The sequence below is a fragment of the Colletotrichum gloeosporioides genome, assembly GCF_011800055.1.
Source record: "Colletotrichum gloeosporioides strain Lc1 chromosome Unknown consensus_13, whole genome shotgun sequence".
Taxonomy (NCBI): Eukaryota; Fungi; Ascomycota; class Sordariomycetes; order Glomerellales; family Glomerellaceae; genus Colletotrichum; species Colletotrichum gloeosporioides.
In genome coordinates, this window is record NW_025544658.1 from 1,058,726 (window position 1) to 1,078,540 (window position 19,815).

The 19,815-nt window shown below is 50.9% G+C and overlaps 3 protein-coding genes and 1 pseudogene across 4 annotated transcripts; 2 read left to right on the forward strand and 2 right to left on the reverse strand.

Annotated features, from left to right (window-relative positions):
* Positions 1–74: 74 nt before the first annotated feature.
* Positions 75–2,651, forward strand: GCG54_00002712 (BRCT-containing protein 1; the record flags this gene model as incomplete). The annotated part of the gene is made up of 2 exons (XM_045402796.1): positions 75–1,973; positions 2,025–2,651. The coding sequence occupies 2 exons, from the start codon at positions 75–77 to the stop codon at positions 2,649–2,651; spliced, it is 2,526 nt and encodes an 841-aa protein (XP_045269414.1).
* A 251-nt stretch (positions 2,652–2,902) lies between these two features.
* Positions 2,903–4,971, reverse strand: GCG54_00002713 (Vacuolar protein sorting-associated protein 25; the record flags this gene model as incomplete). Its single annotated transcript, XM_045402797.1, has 5 exons — positions 2,903–3,015; positions 3,086–3,750; positions 4,327–4,403; positions 4,460–4,712; positions 4,769–4,971. 5 exons carry the CDS (start codon positions 4,969–4,971, stop codon positions 2,903–2,905), a joined length of 1,311 nt encoding a protein of 436 aa, XP_045269415.1.
* A 6,531-nt stretch (positions 4,972–11,502) lies between these two features.
* On the forward strand, positions 11,503–13,129 carry GCG54_00002714 (annotated as a pseudogene). The gene is made up of 2 exons: positions 11,503–11,573; positions 11,639–13,129. Coding segments are annotated over exons 1-2 (1,562 nt in total).
* An 80-nt stretch (positions 13,130–13,209) lies between these two features.
* On the reverse strand, positions 13,210–14,963 carry GCG54_00002715 (Major facilitator superfamily domain-containing protein 7; the record flags this gene model as incomplete). Its single annotated transcript, XM_045402798.1, has 2 exons — positions 13,210–14,427; positions 14,571–14,963. The coding sequence occupies 2 exons, from the start codon at positions 14,961–14,963 to the stop codon at positions 13,210–13,212; spliced, it is 1,611 nt and encodes a 536-aa protein (XP_045269416.1).
* Positions 14,964–19,815: the final 4,852 nt, after the last annotated feature.

Here is a 19,815-nt window from a genome sequence, read left to right on the forward strand (position 1 = left end):
CGACGCCCAAGGACCACAACAACAACTACCACGACCACAACGACGCCCACGGACGACGACCACGGACGACGACCATGGCCGACGCCAAAGGCCTCTTTGCAGAATGCGCCTTCGCATTCGTGCCGTCCGCCTACTTGGCGCCCAAGGAGATTAGCGACCTTACGGAGATCGTTATAGGCCGCGGCGGCGAAGTCCTTGACCCGAGGCGTGACGGCTCAATACGTCTTGAGCAAGTTACTCACATAATCTCCAATACAATCGACTTCCCTCAGTTTACAGAAACCCAGGCCTTCATGATCCCCGTTGTCGAGTCCAACTGGCTGAAAGCCTCCATCCACAGGAACAAACAGGCCCAGGTCCGTCCCTACTCGCCCGACCCGCGCATGTTCTTCTCCAAAATCAACATCACCTGCGCCGACCTGCCCGAAATCGACAAGGAGACAATCATCGGGGCGACTCTTGCTATGGGCGGTATGGAGACTGCCGACGTCACCCGACAGACCACACACATCTGCGCGCTGTCTATGGAGCATCCCAAATGTGTCACTGCTAAGGAGAAGGGACTCAAATGCAAGATTGTTCTACCCCACTGGTTCGAAGACTGCTTCAAACTAGGCAAGCGCATCGATGAGGGCCCCTATACCTTGCCCGACCCCGAAATCCTCAAAAACCCCGAGCTGCAAGCCGAAGTGCAAATGCCCAAGTACGATCACCTCCAAGGAGCAACGTCTACCATGCCTAACCAGCTCGTCGATAGCACACGCAGGGCTGCCACCATATTCCAAGGAAAGAGCGTCATGTTCTCGTGGGACCTTAGTATCACCCCGAGGTCGTTGGAAATCGTCAAGCAACTCGTCATCAACGGAGGCGGCAGAGTGGTCCAGGATGTTGACGACTGCGACTACTTCGTCTGCCAATACCGCGACGGCGAACAGTATATCAAGGCGGCTCAATCGGGCAAGGATGTCGGAAACCTCTCGTGGCTCTACCACCTCATCACTCACAACGAATGGACCTCGCCCCTGCGACGGCTACTTCACTACCCTGTCCCCCGAAACGGCATCGAAGGCTTCGAGGACTTCAAGATTTGCCTTTCCAATTACGGTGGCGACGCTCGTATCTATCTCGAGAACCTCATTCGGGCAACTGGCGCCACGTATACCAAGACGATGAAGGCCGAGAACACCCATCTCATTACTGCCCGCAGCAGTAGCGAAAAGTACGAGGCGGCTAAGGACTGGAACATCGAAACTGTCAACCACTTATGGATCGAGGAGAGCTATGCCAAGTGCGAGAAGCAGAGTGTTACCGTGGCCAAATACTCCCATTTTCCCGTCCGTACGAATCTTGGCGAGGTTATCGGCCAGACCTTTTTCGACGAATCCAGGTTACGAGACACGTACTACCCGGGTGGAGAGGAGCATTTGTCCCCCGGTGCCAAGCGTAAGCGCAGAATTCTCGAAGCCGCCCAGGACAACTCGTACAACTACGGCCCTGCCGAGGGTGTCGTTATTGGGAGGCAAGAGGAGAAGGACGACGGAACCAAGGACGATGCGGTCGACGACAGCTTTATGACGCCTATTCGTCCCAAGAAAGGTGCTGCCCGCGGCAAGGAGAACGACACGCCCTCCGTTATGTCCACAGGAAGCGCAAGAAGTGCCAAGAGCAAGGCGCTCACCAACCTTCAACGCATCGCACCAGACATTGCCCTATACGAGAAGGAAAAGAAGCGGGGAGCCAAGCAGGGCGGCCCCTGGGGCGGCAAGCGTGCTGCGGACCAAATTGATAAGGAGCGGGGACGGACGTCAAGCCCAGCGCAGGCGGATGACGGCGACGACGATAGCGACAAGGACGACGACGAGAGACGCCCGACGAAGAAGCGGAAATCGGCAGGTCCAGAGGTCGAAATGAGGGTTGTATTGACCGGATTTACGAGATGGGTCAACAACAAGCACAGGGAGGATGTTGAAAGGGTCAGTTGCTTTAATTCCTCCGTCTACATCTTGGGTACTAACACCCCACAGCGTAAGCTTCGCGATATGGGCATCCTCATAGTCCAGGACGACAAGCCCTCCGACTACCTCGCCGCCCCGCACATGGTGCGGACAGTCAAGTTCCTCAAGACCTTGGCCAAGGGGCCTACGATTCTCTCGTCCAAGTTCATCGACGAAGCGCTCGATAAGGGTGAAGCTCCTGACCCCGAAGACTTCCTTCTCGACGATAAAGAAAACGAGAAGAAGTTCGGAGTCAAGATAGAGACGGCTGTCTCCCGGGCTAGGGCGAATCTCGGCAAACTCCTGTGGACCGTACCGGTTTACTGTACCGAGCACATCAGCAACGGCCCCGACAGCTACAAGGCTATCGCAGAGGCCAACGGCGCAATGTTCAAGCTCTACCGCGCACGCAGCGGCACCACCATCAAGCCCACGACCGCTGAGGAAGATGGCGGCGCCGCGCCTGAACCCGTCTATCTGCTAAGCTCCAACAGTCTGCAGGAGCGCGCCCTTTGGCCCAAGTTTGAGGAGATGGCCCGCAAAGGTCACATGGAGCCTCGTATAGTCGCCGCCGACTGGCTTCTCGATGTGGCCATGACCCAACAGGTGACGTTTGACGAGAAGTACCTCGTCAAGAACTTTTTCGAAAAGTCATGATGTTTTGCTGAATATTGCTACGCTCTTGTACATAGTAGCCACGCGCGCGCAAGGAGTTGAGGGTCATTGCATCGGGAAGTAGAAACGCCGTCCTTCGTCAGCGTCGGTGCCGGTGTCGGTGTCGCTGGTGTTGATCGTTGCGGAAGTATACGGAGGTATACGGATGTATAATGTATGAATGTCGTTACGTCTTCAAGAGAATCGCATGGGAGAACAGCATTACATCGTGGCGTCGTGTCATCGATAGAGAATCAGAAGAACTTGACACCCTGCGAATCCTCCTGTCCAAAGATTTGCGCCTTGCCTCGCTTGACCAGGACCTGCAGCGCTTTTTGCAGTAAATCGGAATCGAGGCCGTGGAAATCTGTCAAATCACGTCTATTGTCAGCCGTCGCTCCAGCCCATCGTGTAAGGAGAGAAAAGAAAGGACTCACCAGTCCCCCTCGTGCCCTCGCCCTCCGTGAGCTCGTACAGCGTCAACACAACCCCCTTCTGCGCCGTCTCGTCGATCCACGCCTCGATCGCCGCGGCCCACTCGTCCGGCGTGCGCCAGTACACCCAGAAAACGTCCGGCGAAGCGGGCAGCTGCTCCGCGCGGCCGTCCTTCTTCATGAACTCGAGGACCTCGCGCGCGTCGGCCAGCGAGAGGCGCTTGTTCAGCGTCTTGTTGTGGAAGAGCTCCTCCGGGCCGGCGGCGCCCGACGACGAGGCGGAGGTGCCGCCGAGGGTCGGGTCGGTGATTGCGATGGACGGGGCGGATGTGCTGGGCAGTGCGTGCGGGAGGGCGGCGGTCGGCGCGGAGGGGATGGCAGCGTTGAGGGAGAGCTTGAAGATGCGGTTGTGGCGGCAGTAGGCGAGGATCAGGTCGGACCATTTGACGAGTTGCGCGTGGTGGGTTGTGAGGTTTGTTTGGCGGGTGAAGAAGGGGGGAAAGGAGTATTCCCGCGGGAACGGGAAGGGGGCGGGTNTGTTTGGCGGGTGAAGAAGGGGGGAAAGGAGTATTCCCGCGGGAACGGGAAGGGGGCGGGTGTTGTCATCTCGGAGGCGGTGGTTGTTGTGAGGTTGGATGATGAAGATGCGAAGCTGAGGTGCCTGGAAGCTTGGATGGAGGGGTTAGTGGGGTTAGGCCCGGTCGGGGTCGGTGTGGGGCCAATCGAAACCTTAACATCACGATCTGACCTTCAGCAAGGAGGGCAATAAATCATTCTTAAAGACGACAGGAATTTGATTGAATGAGCGACTAAAACGACAGAGAGTACCAATACTAGCATACTACCCAATACTTCAGCCAAAAGAGACTCAACAGTAAAGAACAAAACAGATGCCTTTCAACCAAACGAATCCCGTCTGCAAACTCTCCACATGGTGAGACATCATCCATCGGTCAACAGCTTTCGTCATGTATTGAAAACCACTGCAACTTGACGTTCTAGCATCATCTCACACAATTGAATCGCCCTCAAAGGTCTCTCTCTTACGGGCGACAGCTCGAGCGATTCGATGGCCCAAGGTACTGAGTGAGAGAGCCAGAAACACGGCCCATGGGAGTACGTGAAGGATTATGGCTTCGAATTTGTGCCCAACAAGTATCCCTGCTATCAAGCCGATTGATATTCCCATTGTAAGAACAGCATCTTGGAATCGGTCGTTGCGGTTGAGGTGGTACATCGTGGACGTTCCTGCACCGTAGGCCAGCATGGCTATGCCCAGTGCAACGGGGGATGGGTTCGACATCGACAATATATCGTTGAGCTAATAAAAGCCGAGTTGTTAGCTTCGTTTCAATTATCAGACTGCATTCATCTTACGTCTCTTTCTAGTTTTCCCGGATCGTGCCCTCCAAGTCCTTGGGCCGAAGCCCAAGGGACCTCAACGATATCACCCCCATAACTGAGACTTCTCTTGATAGCAGTGCTGCCAAGAAAGAGCGAGCTTGTCAAAGTGACGATTTTTGCTAGAATCTGCGTCAAGATGGCCTCGCTGTTTTCTTTCTGTTCGACTTCCTCAAGCTGTTCGTCGAGCACAGGCACGCCAACGTAGCTCTCAAAGAAGCTCGAGTTTCTGTGCTCGCACCATCAGTCAGATCTTTCTCAACCTTCATATTTCCCAGTGCATACTTCTCTTTACTTTCCTTCACCTCCAACGATTTCTTGAGTACGTGGGACTTCCTCACCGTCGCCCGTGACTTGCTCCTCGTCATTATCTTGATCAACGTGTTCCAGAGGTTGGAGTAATTGCTCCTCTGGCGAACTTTGGTCTTCGGGTCCGCCCCCCATACGGCCGATGGATCCCCCAAAGGTATGCATACAATGATGTCCATGGGAGGATATATCTCTGCGGAGTCTCGATGTCTGTCCATGACCTCTTCGTCTGCGAGTTCTACACCACGCGAAAAATCGGGTGCACGGCTTTCGGGGTATGTGGACATCTAAGTTGTTTTATTCAGCAGTTAGGCTGACTCTGGGTGCCCAATCTCGGACTCATAACTTCCAGATCTCCCTCTCTTCTCTTTGGTTGGAATTGAGGGAGCCAACTGACGTGTGACGAGGCTCACGGTGGTGGCGGAGTGCTTCAGGGGCCGCCCGTCACACCTGACCGCTGAGCAGCAGATTCCTTTGGGCGGCTATGATCCCGGTGCCCAACTGAATTACTTATCAGTCGCCTCTTCGGCCCGAAAATCTCATTGTCCATCCATTCATCCATCTCTATCATTCCAACATCTGGAAGAGTTATGAAGATAGGATGGCCGATCCAGAACATTCAGCACTTACCGAGCAACGCGACGTCGAAGCGAACTTTCCCGTCCAAGAACAACAAAACCAAGGCCTTCTTGCCGAATATCGATTGTGGTATGTACTCGTAACTAGCTATGGTCAAAGTGCCGTCTCTCTCACTTACAGCTCTTTCGTCGACCAGGTGCAGCTCTTTGGATTGGAAGATGTTCTGTCGAAAAGCATTGGCAGTAACGACATTTGTCATTTCGTCTTCCTTAGTTCTTGTGCGAAAACGTCGTGGTTTCAATGATACGTTGTGGTGTTGGTCTGTTCTCCGTGTTACACGTCTGGGTCGGAAAGAGCTCACGCGATGTTAGGCTCTGGGGTTTCGCCCTCCTGAGTAGCGGCATTCTATACTACGTTTGGTCCACCAAATCGAGGCAAGCTCATGCGTATGTTATGCACCAAACTCTCTGTGTCTATGTCATTCCTAACTTTACGATCAGCTTTCAGTTGAGTAGCATCGTCCTCGGCCTCTGGCTTCTGGCCAAACTTCTCGAAGGATCCGAGCCCTTGATCGACGCAATACTTCCGGCGCTTCCCTTGGGAATTCTCTCTGGTTCTTTCATGGCCTCTTCCCTTCTGAGCATAGATATATCTGGCTTAAGAGGTACCGCAGCAGGAGTGCTGCAGATGATAGCGACTGGTATGTCGTCCATCTAGCTAGTCACGAGATATTATGTCACATCCCATGTGTCGATACTTCAGTACATGCGGTATGGACGTATTTGATTGATGAAGAAATTTGGCAAGGTAAAAGGTCATAGAAAGAGGTCCCTCAAGGGATGATTTGATCCTGCGTTGTGCGGGGAAAGGTATTAGGCAAGCGGAATCTCTATCCTGCTTGGCTTTCAGCGAGGTGTGACTTCAGGATATCTTCCATTGTCTTTGATGTTTGTACTGCGTCTCTCTTCCGGTGGCAAACCACCGTCATGAAGTGAAGCGGCGGTTGGGTTCGTAGTGATAGGAGGCTTAAACTTGGTGACGTAGGGCGATGGGTTTCAAATGGTGCTGAACTTAACATTAGAGGTCTCCATCCAGCTTGAAACTTAAGAATCACACCGTCTTCGTCATCCTTCCGTAGCTCAAGATCAGGCATATACGTAGAGCGCTGAATTTGTTTCGTTTTTCAGCCAGGCAAAGGATTGATGTATCGTTACCTATGGGGATGGAAGCTTCGACGTCTGGTATCATCGTGGCAGTAATTCCACACAGCGCCTACGCCGAAGTAGGTTTGATTCTCTATCATATGTAACCTTTCAAGTATCTATACGACATAACGCAAGACCAGGCCCTTCACTATGTGTTCCATGGCAACTAGGGCATCGTTTGTCGTCATGGGGCAAAACGGCTGCAGCATTCAATGATAGAAATGGCGCGCATGTATTTATGTGATGATGATCTGCCACTTCTTCTGACGTTGCGTACAATCCTGAGATTTGACAGCTTAACAGCACGAGCCCTCCTTCTGAGGGTTAGATCATGAGTCTGGTTCCGGAACAAAGCGGCCGGAGCCAATTACCAATGACGCTGACGGATAGCGCTACTAGCAATGTCCAAGGGAAAACACCAAGGACAACAGATATTACGCAGTCATCTTCGAGAATACCGTGACAGAATACCTTCTGTTATTTCCTTGGATGTGGGAAATCCAGCCTGATATTTTTCCATGCCTTCACGTTTTCTAAGGAAACGAAGATGCTGAGAACGTCCGATGAAAGAGGCGTCCACCTTCATTCTTGGGACGTTAAGTCTGGTATGGCGACCAATTGAACCTCCAAATAGTATTTCATTCAACTAGAAAGCATGCAAGAAGCAAATCAACTACCAAGATATGTCTGCAAAATTCCCACAATTAGATACCCAAAGCTCCTGATGACATGGATGCCACACGACTGCAGGCCGAGAGGGGTTTTCTTCAGCTGCATAGACAATTCTCAAACGCATTTCATTTTTTTCTTTTGGTGAGAAACGGGATATGATCTTAAAGAATGATATACCTCCGATATCTTGCGGTATTTTTGGCACAAAAAAATGTAGCTCATGTGCGTGCGATAGAAGATCCCTAGAACGATAGCATTCCATCGCTTGGCTTCCGAGCTTCGGAAATCTTCTTGCTGGGTACCGGAACCAATGGTTCAAGATGAATAGAAACCCGGTTACCGACGGGTCAATATATTCGGTCTACCAGAGTAAAAGAACTTGGATCCAATGGCGCTGAGTGAAAGTGCCACTAGCATCGTCCATGGGAGAATACGCAGTCAGATACTTACGGCGCCAACCTGGGTCGTCGTCCCAATAATGCAGGCGGAGGTGATTGCGACCGACAAAATCCCATCCTGGAGTTCATCGCCGCGATTGCAGCGATATAATAACGATACGCCACATCCGTATGCCATCATGGACGTGAAAAACATCCATGGAGAGGGTTTGGTTAGTACATCATGAATCTGGAGTTGTGGCCCAAGGGTCAGTGAGACAGTTCTTGTGGCGGTTCAAGACGTTTCTTACGCGTGGGAAGTGTAAATCCAGGAGAGAGCCTCCCTCAATCCCGAAGGATAACCATTCCATGCGGTCGAGTGCGGTTTTCCCTTCGATCTGTCTCGCATAGGCGCCTAGGACAATGGAGCTGAGCCAGCTACAAATCTTTGCGACAAACTTTGTCGCGATCTCTTGCGCGTTCTTGTCAGGGTGTTTCTCGTCAGCGAGGAACGTCGAACGATGAAGCACTGTCGGTAGTAATTTCGGGTGCCCGTCTTCTAGATCGTATCTGCATACGTTAGTTGGAGTAGACAACAACAGGACATGCCCGTCGAAAACCAGCCTACCTTCCATCACGAACCAGCCCGTCACTTTGGCTTTGGTAGGTGGTTTCGGTCCCCGGATCACCAAGCCATCTTAAACAAATTTCTTTGCGAGAAATTATGATGGTGCGGATTTGTATAGATGTTGCTTTGGGGCAATCTACACCAAGCTTATCTGTGAGAAATTATTGCCTTCCTGCCGGCTATTCCATTCGCCGTCATTTCATTTCAGGCGCACTTTTCTCACATCTGTATATAAACTCGCATGTTTCCTTGTCAAGTATCACCCGAAGGGAAGACACGAGCCAGGAGCTATAGGGCACCGCGGGAATGGGGTTGTTGCAGCACCAGTTTGTTGAAGGTAACCAGCTGCCCTTGTAAGGAAGCGGGAATTCTTGCGGCACCAATTTCGTTCGACGTAAATTGAGATCGTTCCAGGCACCTAGAAAGACTCGCAAGTGCGACAGCGTTCGTCAGGAGATGAGTAACTCGTCATCCACTCGGGGACTTAATCGTATGCTTGCACCATACGGAGCGGCGCCCACTGCCGTCAGCACGAAGGATACAAAAGTTGCACCATTGAACACGGCGACGAATACGTGTGCGTTGACTTTAGCAGCCCTGAAAAGTGACAGGAGAATTATGTGCGCTCATGTTACAACGCCTGGTGGCACAGCTTCAGCCTTGAGATAGCTCATACCTCGGCCACCACCGAAGTGACATAGGTCAGGACACCCCTTCTCCAATCCAGCCACTTGCTCGCCGGATTTTCAACAAGCGGTAACCAAGGCAGACCTTTGGATCTCCTGATGAGTTGGTCCATTAATCTCAAAAGAGACCTGTTCGCATGTCCCACGTGATCATAGAACCGTGTGATTACCCTCTCTCTGCCCGCCGTCTCCCTAGAGGTCGGCTCGGCGTATGTAGTTACACAACAGATAAAATTCGGTATTCGAAACCACTAAGTTAAGCCATTGGATGTGATTGAGTAGGCCTGCTTACCAGCCACCTTGACTTTCACCGAAAACCTCGCGGCTCCTTTGCCAACTCAGCAACGCATCAACACCTTTCCCTGCCGCAATAACACCGTACACGTCACTCCAGGCGCCTAGAAGACTGTTGAAATTGCTATTTATAACTCTCTAGTCATTCCATTGGCAAGAAGTGGAATCCAGTGTGAGCCCAGAGCTGTCTTGTGAAGCCAGCTAACTGCACTTGACTCCCGCGTGGTAAGGCTTCAACACATGGGGCATGTGACGAACAAGCTGATGCATACAAAGTGGAACAACCTCCCACATGAATTCTAGACACCCAAATATCTCACAATCTCATGTGATTATGGGACAAATATTGGGCATACCGTCAAGAGCAATATCACCGGCATGCCCTCCACCGCATAGCATGCCGCTTTCGGGTAGAGATTCCAAAGTTCGATTCGATAGGTTGATAGAGCGAGTGTTATAGAGCCTCAAACTAATCACCGACATGATGAAGCTAACCATATTGGACTCCTGGGGTCAGCTCAAAGCCACGATGACTTGCCACGCGTCCTCCCAGCACCCGTTGCAATACAAGTGAGGCGAAAAAGGTTCTTCCAAAATTATGGCAGAGAATTCGTGAGATTGGGAAGGAATGGGTGGGATTCCACTCTCGCTCGCGTCGTGTTAGTGTTACTTGTGCTAACCCCTTGTTCGGGCCGTAATGTGCCAACTTAAACTTCACCGGTGTCGTAAGATAGGAGGGTTGGAATGTAAGATGAGAACGACCACAATACAGTTTTTCGGCGTCCATCACATGAACATGGCAAGGCAATGACATGAGAGTGGTCGTGAGTTTCGGGGCATTCATGGGTTCTGAGCAGACGATGGAAGATGTCTCGGTGAAGCGGTCCAGGAAGAGTTTCCCGCTCATGCACGTCTTGATAGCAAAACCGCCGGAGAGTTTCTCGTATTTTCAAGCGGTCAATCAAATCGTTTTGCCTGGCCTTAGAATCGATTCAGTCCAGTTCTGATGTGACACGGTTGCATTTGGTCGTCAAACAAGTCGTTTCCACCACGCCGGTGACCTTGCTTCAGCGGGTAAACAAGTTACTTAAGTACCAAACAGCCAAATGCAACACATAAGTCCACCAACCTGGAAGACCGACGTCTGAACAACTTGGCCACATCATGTTTTAAGAATTTCTTTAAGAAGCGCAGGCATACATGTCAATGTGCAAGATTTAATTGCACCCTACTTTGACCCTGGCGGTGTTAACTAAGTTAAGTCGAGCCAAATCGAACCAAGCAAACCAATCGCCTGACAAGCCTGACAAGCCTGAGCTAATCAGACAAGCGCAACAGCCACAGAAAGAGATCAAGTCAAGCATGATGTCCGATCACTCCACAGCTCTACCAAATCAATCAATCAATCAATCAATCAATCAATCAATCAATCAATCAATCAAATGGTGCGGCTTCGGACTTGATTGATTGACTTCGTTCAGCTACAACTAGCGACCTAGCCTGAAAACATCAACCGTCAAACAAAAAACAGAATCAGTAAACTGCACGATCATCTTAGCAAACCTTTCTTGTCGAACCTGCTCAATTCAGTTATTTAATTGGCTTACTGCTCGCGTTGCCCACGGCGTGGTCAGCGCCACAGCACTAACAGCAACCACAAGTACCTCGAATCCGTATTCGCATTCTTCTTATTCGGCATCCTCGGGACCAATCACCAGCGCCATCAACAGATCGGATCTGCAGGGTGAATCTGACAGGCACCGATTCCTGCGCCCCAATTCAGCTTATCTAGGGCCGGCAACCAAATGGCACGATATGGAAGAGAGTCTTCCCGGGATTGAGTCCCAGGTGTTGGTCATGTCGAACGACGCGGAACAGTGTAAGCTGCTGTGCGTCACCTGTTTTGTGACAGTGACAGTGACTGACACATGCTTCGACCACCAAAAAACGTGCCCGGGGCCCAGAAGAACCCACAGGAGCATGGAACACTGCGAAAGCACTGAGCACAGCATTCGATGCGACTTCCCAAAGGGGAAGCAACCTTAAAAAGCTCTGGCTGGCCCTGGCTGGGCGCCGCTACGTCCCGCCGCCGACGTTCCGTCCGAAATTTGGAGCGTGTGCACCGATAATTAAGACTCTCTTCTGCAGTCTCACCGCCAAACCTCAAACCCGACGACATCCATTCTTGCGCTTCTCCTTCTTCTCTTCTTGCACACCCCTTTTTTTTGTCATTTCATTTCTACCAAGACCCAATTGACCCGAGACAACCATGATTGCGGCACCCTGGGATAAGGTTCCGCCCCACGAACAGCTCTTCGTCCTCGTCACCGGCGCAAACAGGTGTGACATGCCATACCCCCTTTTGACCTCCCGACAGCATCGCAACTGACATTCCCCCCCACCAGTGGCGTTGGCCTCGGAATCTGCGAACGCCTGATCGACGACTTCCTCGCGAGCCGCCCCCTCTCCGCCCACCTGATCCTCATCCCGACGACCCGCTCCGTCCGCAAGTCCCGCGAGACAATCTTCCACCTGAAGCAGCACCTCGCCCAGACGGCCACCACCTCCTCCGCCCTCCGCTCCCGCGCCGGCCCCGACTACCACCCCGACGACACCATCGCCCGCGTCCACCTGCTCTCCGTCCAGCTCGACCTCTGCGACCTGCCCTCCATTTACGCCTGCGCCACCACCCTCGTCGCAGGCCACATCGCCGACCCGACCGCCCCCGAAACCCACCCGTACAAGATCCCCCGCCTCGACTCCCTCATCTTCAACGCCGGCTTCGGCGGCTGGACCGGCCTCGACTGGGCCGGCCTCTTTACCACCATCTTCACAAAGGGCCTGCTGCCCGTCCTCACCTGGCCGAGCTTCAAGCTCGCCCGCCCCGGCGCCGTCCTGAACCAGCGACCCGTCCGCTCCGACCTGGTACCCAACGAGTCCCCTGATAACCCCCTCGCCGTCGCCTCCGCTTACGATACCAAGCCTTCTTCTCCCGTTCTCGGCGAGGTCTTCTGCGCCAACGTCTTTGGCCATTATGTCCTCGCCCACGAGCTGCTGCCCCTGCTAAGCCGCGAGTCTGCTGACCAAAGCCCTGGGCGCGTCGTCTGGACGAGCAGCATCGAGCCGCTGGCGCGCCACTTTAGGTTAGATGATTTCCAGGGCGTCGAGACAGAGGGTCCGTACGAAAGCTCGAAGCGGCTTACGGATGTGCTGGCCCTCACCTCGCACCTGCCGTCGACTAGGAGAATCTCAGAAAAGTACTTTACGCCCGAGGAGGAGGAGACTGCGCAGCGCCTGCCCGTGCGGCCGTCCTTCTACCTCACCCACCCGGGCGTCGTCGCCTCGAACCTCTTCCCGGTACCGTTTCCCTTCATTCTCTTCTATGCGTACAAGTTCGCGCTGTACCTCGCGCGTTGGCTGGGCTCGCCGTGGCACCCGGTGACGTGGTACGGCGGCGCCGTGGCACCCGTGTGGCTCGCGCTGCAGGACGACGAGACCCTGCAGGAGCTGGACGCGAAGAAGATCAAGTGGGGCAGTGCAGCGAGCGTAACGGGCCGGGCGGAGGTGAAGAAGACCGAGGTTGAGGGGTGGGGGTNAGTGCAGCGAGCGTAACGGGCCGGGCGGAGGTGAAGAAGACCGAGGTTGAGGGGTGGGGGTGGGAGGGCGCCGTGGAGGACCGGGAAAGCCTCACGCGGGACCCGGCGACGGGGGTGTTGAGGAAGGTGGTGGGTCGGCACCCGCAGGCGCGGGACCTAACGCCGGACCAGATTGTGGACTTTGAGGAGCTGGGGTGCAAGGTGTGGGCGGAGATGGAGCGGTTACGGAGGCAGTGGGAGGAGTTTCTGGACATTCGCGGGGGCACAAGCAGTACGGCGCAGGCTAACGGGAAAGCATAGAATTTTACAATGTTCATGACGGGGTATCGATATTACTACTACTATAATGCTAATCACACACACTCCCACTTCTGCTCCCGCTACGCCGCCCGCGTGCCCGCCTGGTCTGACCGCACGCGGCGGAGGCTCACCCTATCACTACGCCCAAACAGGCCCAACATCATGGGCAGCGGCACAATCACGACAGCAAGAACAGCCTGGAAGATGAGCGCGTTCTTCATGTTCCGCGGCGGAGACGCCGTCTCGGGGGCCTGCAGGGCATCAGAAATGATAATGAAGATGGCGCCAAGGAACTGCCCGCCGGCCCAGGCGATGGTGCTCGTGACCTCGGGGGACACCGGGTGCGACAGCTCGATGAGCAGCTCGAGGGCGACGGGGACAAGCGAGAAAGACGCGGCGCCAAGCACAGCGAGAACGACGTACGGCCCGGCGATGTTGCGCGTCTCGGGCATCCAGATGAAGACGAGGTAGGCGAGCCCGATCACGGGGACGGCGGTCTTGATGGCGAGCAGGAAGGCCTTTGTGCGGTCGAGGATCGGGGACGTGATTGCGGACGCGACCAGCCCGACGACGATGAGCAGCGCGCCCGCGATGCCGGCCTCCTCGTCGGAGAAGCCGTAGGGCTGCATCATCTGGTTGAGCAGCGAGGAGACGGAGTTGAAGAAGCCCACGTAGAAGGCGTAGGGGATGAGAACGAGCCACAGCTCGAGGGAGCGGGAGACGATGGCGAAGGACTCGCGGATGCCGAGCTTGAGGGTGCGCGAGGAGGGGGCGACGGGGGTGGGCGGGCGCGCGGGGATGAAGAAGGAGGGGAGGGCGGCGACGGTGGAGATGACGGAGACGTAGAGCACGCCGTTGGACATGTCTTGGGGGGAGGACACCCAGAAGGGGACGATGAGCTGGCCGAGGGCGGCGCCGAGGGGGTTCGCGAGGGAGGTGAGGGCGGTGGCGGCGACGCGGCCGCGGGTGGTGAACCAGAGGTCGGAGTAGCGGGTGGGCGCGGCGAGGACGAAGGGCTGAGCGAGGCCGGTGAGGATCTGGCCGAACATGACGACGCCGAAGTTGCCGCCCGTGGGGGACTTGGAGTGGGAGCCGGCGAAGCGGACCCAGTTGCCGACGAGGATGAGGGCGGCGGCGGTCATGAAGGAGGGTTTCGGGCCGCGGTGGAGGATCTTGATGGTCAGCGGGAAGATGGCGACGAAGGCGAACATGAAGGCGGTGGAGAGCCAGTTGATGGCGGACTCGGAGACGTTGTAGTACGTTGCGGCCGTGGAGGCGACGGGGCCGAAGGTGAGCCACTGCGGACGGGTTAGTTTTTGTTGCGGGTGAGGTGAGATTCTTAAAGTAGATGTGGCTTGCGCAGGCACGAATCACGATGCATCGATCCCCGTGTTTGAGACGGCAGATGAGCGGAAAGAGACAACATGAGAAGTACACTTACATCCCACGACACAATTACGTTCAGCAGCGTCAACTGCGCCAGCCCGAACCAGCGGCGCTTGTACGTGCGGTACTCCGTCGCCGTGCCCTCCATCACAGACCCGTTGTCGTCGCCGCCGGCGACAGCATCCGAGTAGGGCTGGTGCTGCCCCGCGCCGGGGGCGTTGTCGCGGGATCCGGGCGTGTCCACATTGCGCAGCTCGTACTCCTCGTCGCCCAGCTTGCCGAAGCCGGGGCCGGCGGGGCGGAGGCCGCTGTTCGGCATCGCTTTCTTCTCCCCTTCGGACGTCGTGGTCGAGGTGTCTTGCTGCGTGATTGTCGTCGTCGCGGCGATGTTGTTGTCGTCGGTGGCGGGTGAGACCTTTGAGGTCTTGGGACGGAGGGAGAAGGGCATTTTTCAAGACGCGGAATGGGCCTTAGCCTAGGCCGCGGTCGACTAAAACAGGGGAGGGGGGTTCTTTGGGGCGGTGGATTGGCGCGGGCGCGGGCGCGGGAGATGAGCTTAGGCTTGTCTTGGCGGGGGTGGTCCTTGAGTGCGCTTTTCGATTTCTCCCCTTGCTTTGCGTGCGTCCGATGTTGGCTTCGTCTCAGAGTTCTGGGTCGGCGCGTCGTGGAGGGGGGCGGGAGATGGGGTTCCCGGCGCAGATGGCGATGGGCAACATGGGAGAAGAGCCGGAGGGGAGGCCAAGAGGATGGGAGGAAAGGAAGAGGGATGGGCGATAAAGGTGTTTAAAAAGGGCTGAAGATAGATGGACAGGGGATGGAGGGGAAGGGGGGGATGATGTGAAAAAAGGGCCCTGCAGTTGCATGGCGCTTTTGTTGGTGTTGCATCCCATCTGTGGTCTTGACTGTTCGGGGGAAGCGTACTGGTATGGGAATAGTCTTGCACATGTAGCCGAGATGATCCATGGGGATTTGCGTGAGCGCTGGGCAGAATGCACATTGACAGAGTCTGGAACCGAGACGGCTGAAGCATGGTGTAAGGTATCCATACATATCCATTCATACAACATACGTCCAGACAGGTACGGATAGACAGAAACAGAGACGGGTTGGTTTGGTTCGCCCACTCTTCCGCAGCGGCAGCATGTTCCGGACGGTTGCGCTCCAAGTTGGGAATCTGTATTTCACCAGGGGACCTAGCGCCCGGTTCGAACCCACCTCGCGTGTCCCTCAATTAGACTGCGATTCGATTTCGTAAGTAAAAAGGGCGCTAAAATGGCTGTCATTATAAAACAGACCACCGCAGAACCATCTCCTTAGTCCCTGAGACATGGGTTTTTTCCTAACTGCGAGTGGCGGCTAGTCAGATTATGCCCTTAGTGCCTACAGTATATCTGAAAAAGACACCTATAGTATGGATTAGGTTAGTGAGGAGTCCAATTAGAGGTAATAGATATAAACTAAAGTTATACTAAATATAGTATATTATCTAAGCTTTCTAGCTATTATAGTACCCCTATTAGTATTTAGCCTTCCTATAGAGAGCTATACTATAATCCTTATAGTAGAACTTTATTTTATAATCCCTATATTAAATATTAGTAGTACTTTTACTAAGGATTTTCTTTTAAAACCTTATTAAGTACTAAATATAAGCTTTTTTCTTTAGTAGTATTAATTTAGTATAGTTTATATAACTAGAAAGTAATTCTAATATTATTATAGAAGATTAAGTTATAACTACTTCTTATCTATACTTTATAATAATCTCTTTAAATAGTTTCTATTAAAACTAGCTTTAGGTTTAGTATATATTAATTAAGTTACTATTTTACTTAGAAGTATTAAAAAAAGCCTCTCTAAATAATAAGTAAGTATTAGTAATTATAATAGGTAAGATAAAATTAAATCTAAGTACTTAAAAGCTACTATAGTATATATATCTACTATAAGTATTAGAGACTTAATATTAATTACTAATATTAATAGTATTTATATACTAATTATACTTATAATATATAAGTAAGAAGGGTAGAGGCTTTATATAGATAATCTCTATATTACTAGTAATAGGATTAATAATCTTAAAAAGCACTTAAGATATTCTAAAATAAGTAGTGCTACTTAATAGCTTCTTTCTAACTTTAGGCTAAGTATATTTATAGCTATAAAAGCTAGTAGTAGCTATTAGTACTAGTAATCTATCCTTAAAAAGTAGCTAGTTAACTATATTATTATCTATTAATTTAAGGTAGATAGTACCTTATAAGATATATTTACTATTATTATTAGATTACTTAAGCTTAATAAGAGCTTTATTAATACTAGAGTTAGGGTAGTAGGTACTTATAATAATAATATCATAGTAGTATAAATATTAGAGTAAGTTAAGTAAAGTGAATAAGTTATTAATAAATAGGTAGTACTACTATTTATTAGAAAGTAGTAATACTTAGAGGGTAAACTACACTATAAAAGCTCTAATATCTAAGAGTAGGCGTTTAATAAGCTAGTTATATATAAGAGGTATAATTATTAGTCTATAATTTATATACTAAGCCTAATATAAAAAATACCTAGCTTTACTAATAACTTATATCTTAAACCTTATAAGGATAAGCTTACTAGATATATATTATTTATTAGAGTAATAGCTTTAATAATAAACTATACTCTTATTAATAGTAAGAGTATACTTTAGCGTTTAGAAGTAAGTAGCTATTACTTATACCTAATTACTCTAGTTAGTAACCCTCTTATAGATTATTAGTCGATAGCCTTCTTAAGCCTTAATATTAAGGTTATAAGTATAGAAGTATTAGTATAACTAATAAAATTAGTCCCTTAAGATCTAATAGTTAATCTTATAATTAGGTAAATACTTACTTTTAACTTAGTAGTTAGTAAAGTATTATTTATAATAGATAGTTATATAGATAAGTACGCTAAGAAATATATATATTTTAGCCTTATAGGTAGCCTATAAGGTCTTACTAGCTTAGGTAGGGTTTTTAGTAGCCTTATTAATACTACTATATTAGAGAGCCTCTTACTAATATAGTTCTAACTTATAGTTAGTCTATATAGTATATTAGAAGGCCTTAGTAGGAGGTAGGAAGTTCTCTTATATCTTAAGAGGGGTCTTATTATATAGTATATAGAGTTAATATTACTAAGCTTCTAAGACTATTTTTTAGAAGGGTAGAGACTCTTCTAGTAGTAGTAGTAATAGTAGCTTAAGAGGTACTATATCTCTCAGTAGTAGCTATATAGAGGTACTAGGTTAGTAAGGTTATAATATATATAATTATTACTAAATTATATAGCTAGAGAGGGGTTATTAGGTATATAATACTTCTTCTACTAGTTGATCTCACTAGCTAGTATAATAAGTAGTATATTAACTATTAACTAAGTACTAGTAAACTAGAAAGAGTTATTAATAATATTAATACTAATAGGATTATAAAAAAACTTAATTAGAGGGTTAAATAGCTTAAATTTATTATAATAGTTAACTTTAGAGTTATATAGATTAAATAATTTAATTAGTTAATCTATTATAGTAAATTTTAGTAGATTTTTTAATATATAAAGTGAGGGGTAATTATAAGTTATAGTAATAATAGTAGTAGGATTAATCCCTATATTATTAGTACGTAGATATCTCTAATAGGCTTAAAAAAATAGGTAAGTATTACTAAGTCTAGTTAGAAGTACTTAGTATTTAAAAAATATAGTTTTAATAGCAAAAGAGAAGTACCTATACTAATAATGCTAACTAGTTATAATTTAGTGGCTTTTTTTCGTAGGTACTGTGGGGCGGGCCAGAAAAACCTATATCTCAGGGACTAAGGAGATAACTGAGGCGGAACGGCTTTAGGGTAGGTTGTTCATGTTCATGCGAAAGGGGATGGACCATGATCGCTGACACGAACCGGTGCATAAAGACACTCGAACCGCTGCCAGAAACCCAAAATGCTTGACATTCTTTCGTATGGTGTGGCGGGCTGGAGAGGGAGAGAGAGAGAGATAAGATGCTCACGCTTCACATGTCGTGTAATGAAACCACCTGCAGAACAATCCAACCACCACCAGCACACTCAGGGCCGAGGAGATTGGGGCGTCAGATGGCCCGTCGCAGAAGACGTCCGTTGGCTGGAACCGAAGTCCTGCGACGGGCCTAAACGGGCATAACCAGCTCGACGTTGCGGGGAACGAGACCGGGGGCCGGCTTGCGTGATTGGCCCGCTTCTCGGCCGATTTGATCGCTTTTGGGGAGGGTTCCGGGCGGAGGGACGGACGGAACCTGGAGGGAGGAGGGTCAGCAGGGAACGGCAGGCTTGCCGAAGACTGAAGTTCTTTTTTGATGTGCCTGGTCTGGACCCTGTGCGCCATTGCTACGACGGCAACTGCATGGTGCTGTCGATATGGAGTTGCTTTATTTTGGAGGTCGTTGCAGAACGATTGATATCAGGAACGAATATGTCCCATATCTGAAGACGTTTTGGGAGGACTTTTGGTGTGAGATTTCTCTTGATAGAGGCCGCTGTTGCGGTGCTTTGCCGCAGGGCAGCAGATGCCCTAGCATCGACTCCATTGCTTCACTCCTTCATCGCGCCATTCTTGCTCGTTAGGCTTGCTCTGAATGGATCTACCTTCTGCAGCTACTCCAGGTAATCATACGAGTTTCCAGATTCGGTTTTGCGGTCGTGATGTCTCGAGCTCTGATATCTCATGGCGAATAACGTTTCTGGCCAGATCGAAATCTCACGAGTCGTCACTCTCAATCTGTAGTTGATCGAGTGATCACTGATAGATCATCATCTCATCTCACCAAAGCCTGCCGAGCAACCCTGATTCAAGCCTGACGGGGGGGAAAAAAACCATTGCTCTCGACGACAGTGCTTCTCACCATGCACATGGCCGCGAGTAAATCAAGAGGAATCTATTGCGGGCGATGCCTATGGTACAAAAGACAAGGGGGTTCTGGCGCCGCATCAAGCCGGCCGGGCCCGTAACAGAGCCGCAGGCCAAGCTCGACGCACACACCTATTGCGATACAGATTTGTCGATCCCGCCGGCGGGGGGAGGGGAGGAGGCGGGACCGACGATTGTGCTTTGCTGAAACGGTCGTCTCCGTCTCGTCGCGGCATCAGCCACCACGTCTTCACATCGTTGCGGCCCACACCTTCTATCAAGATCTAAATGCCGATGCCGCTCCCGTTGGTGTCGTTATGACCGACACCGTGACACGAAACTTCGCCGACGACCGCTGATTATCGTGACATGCGAAGGCACGT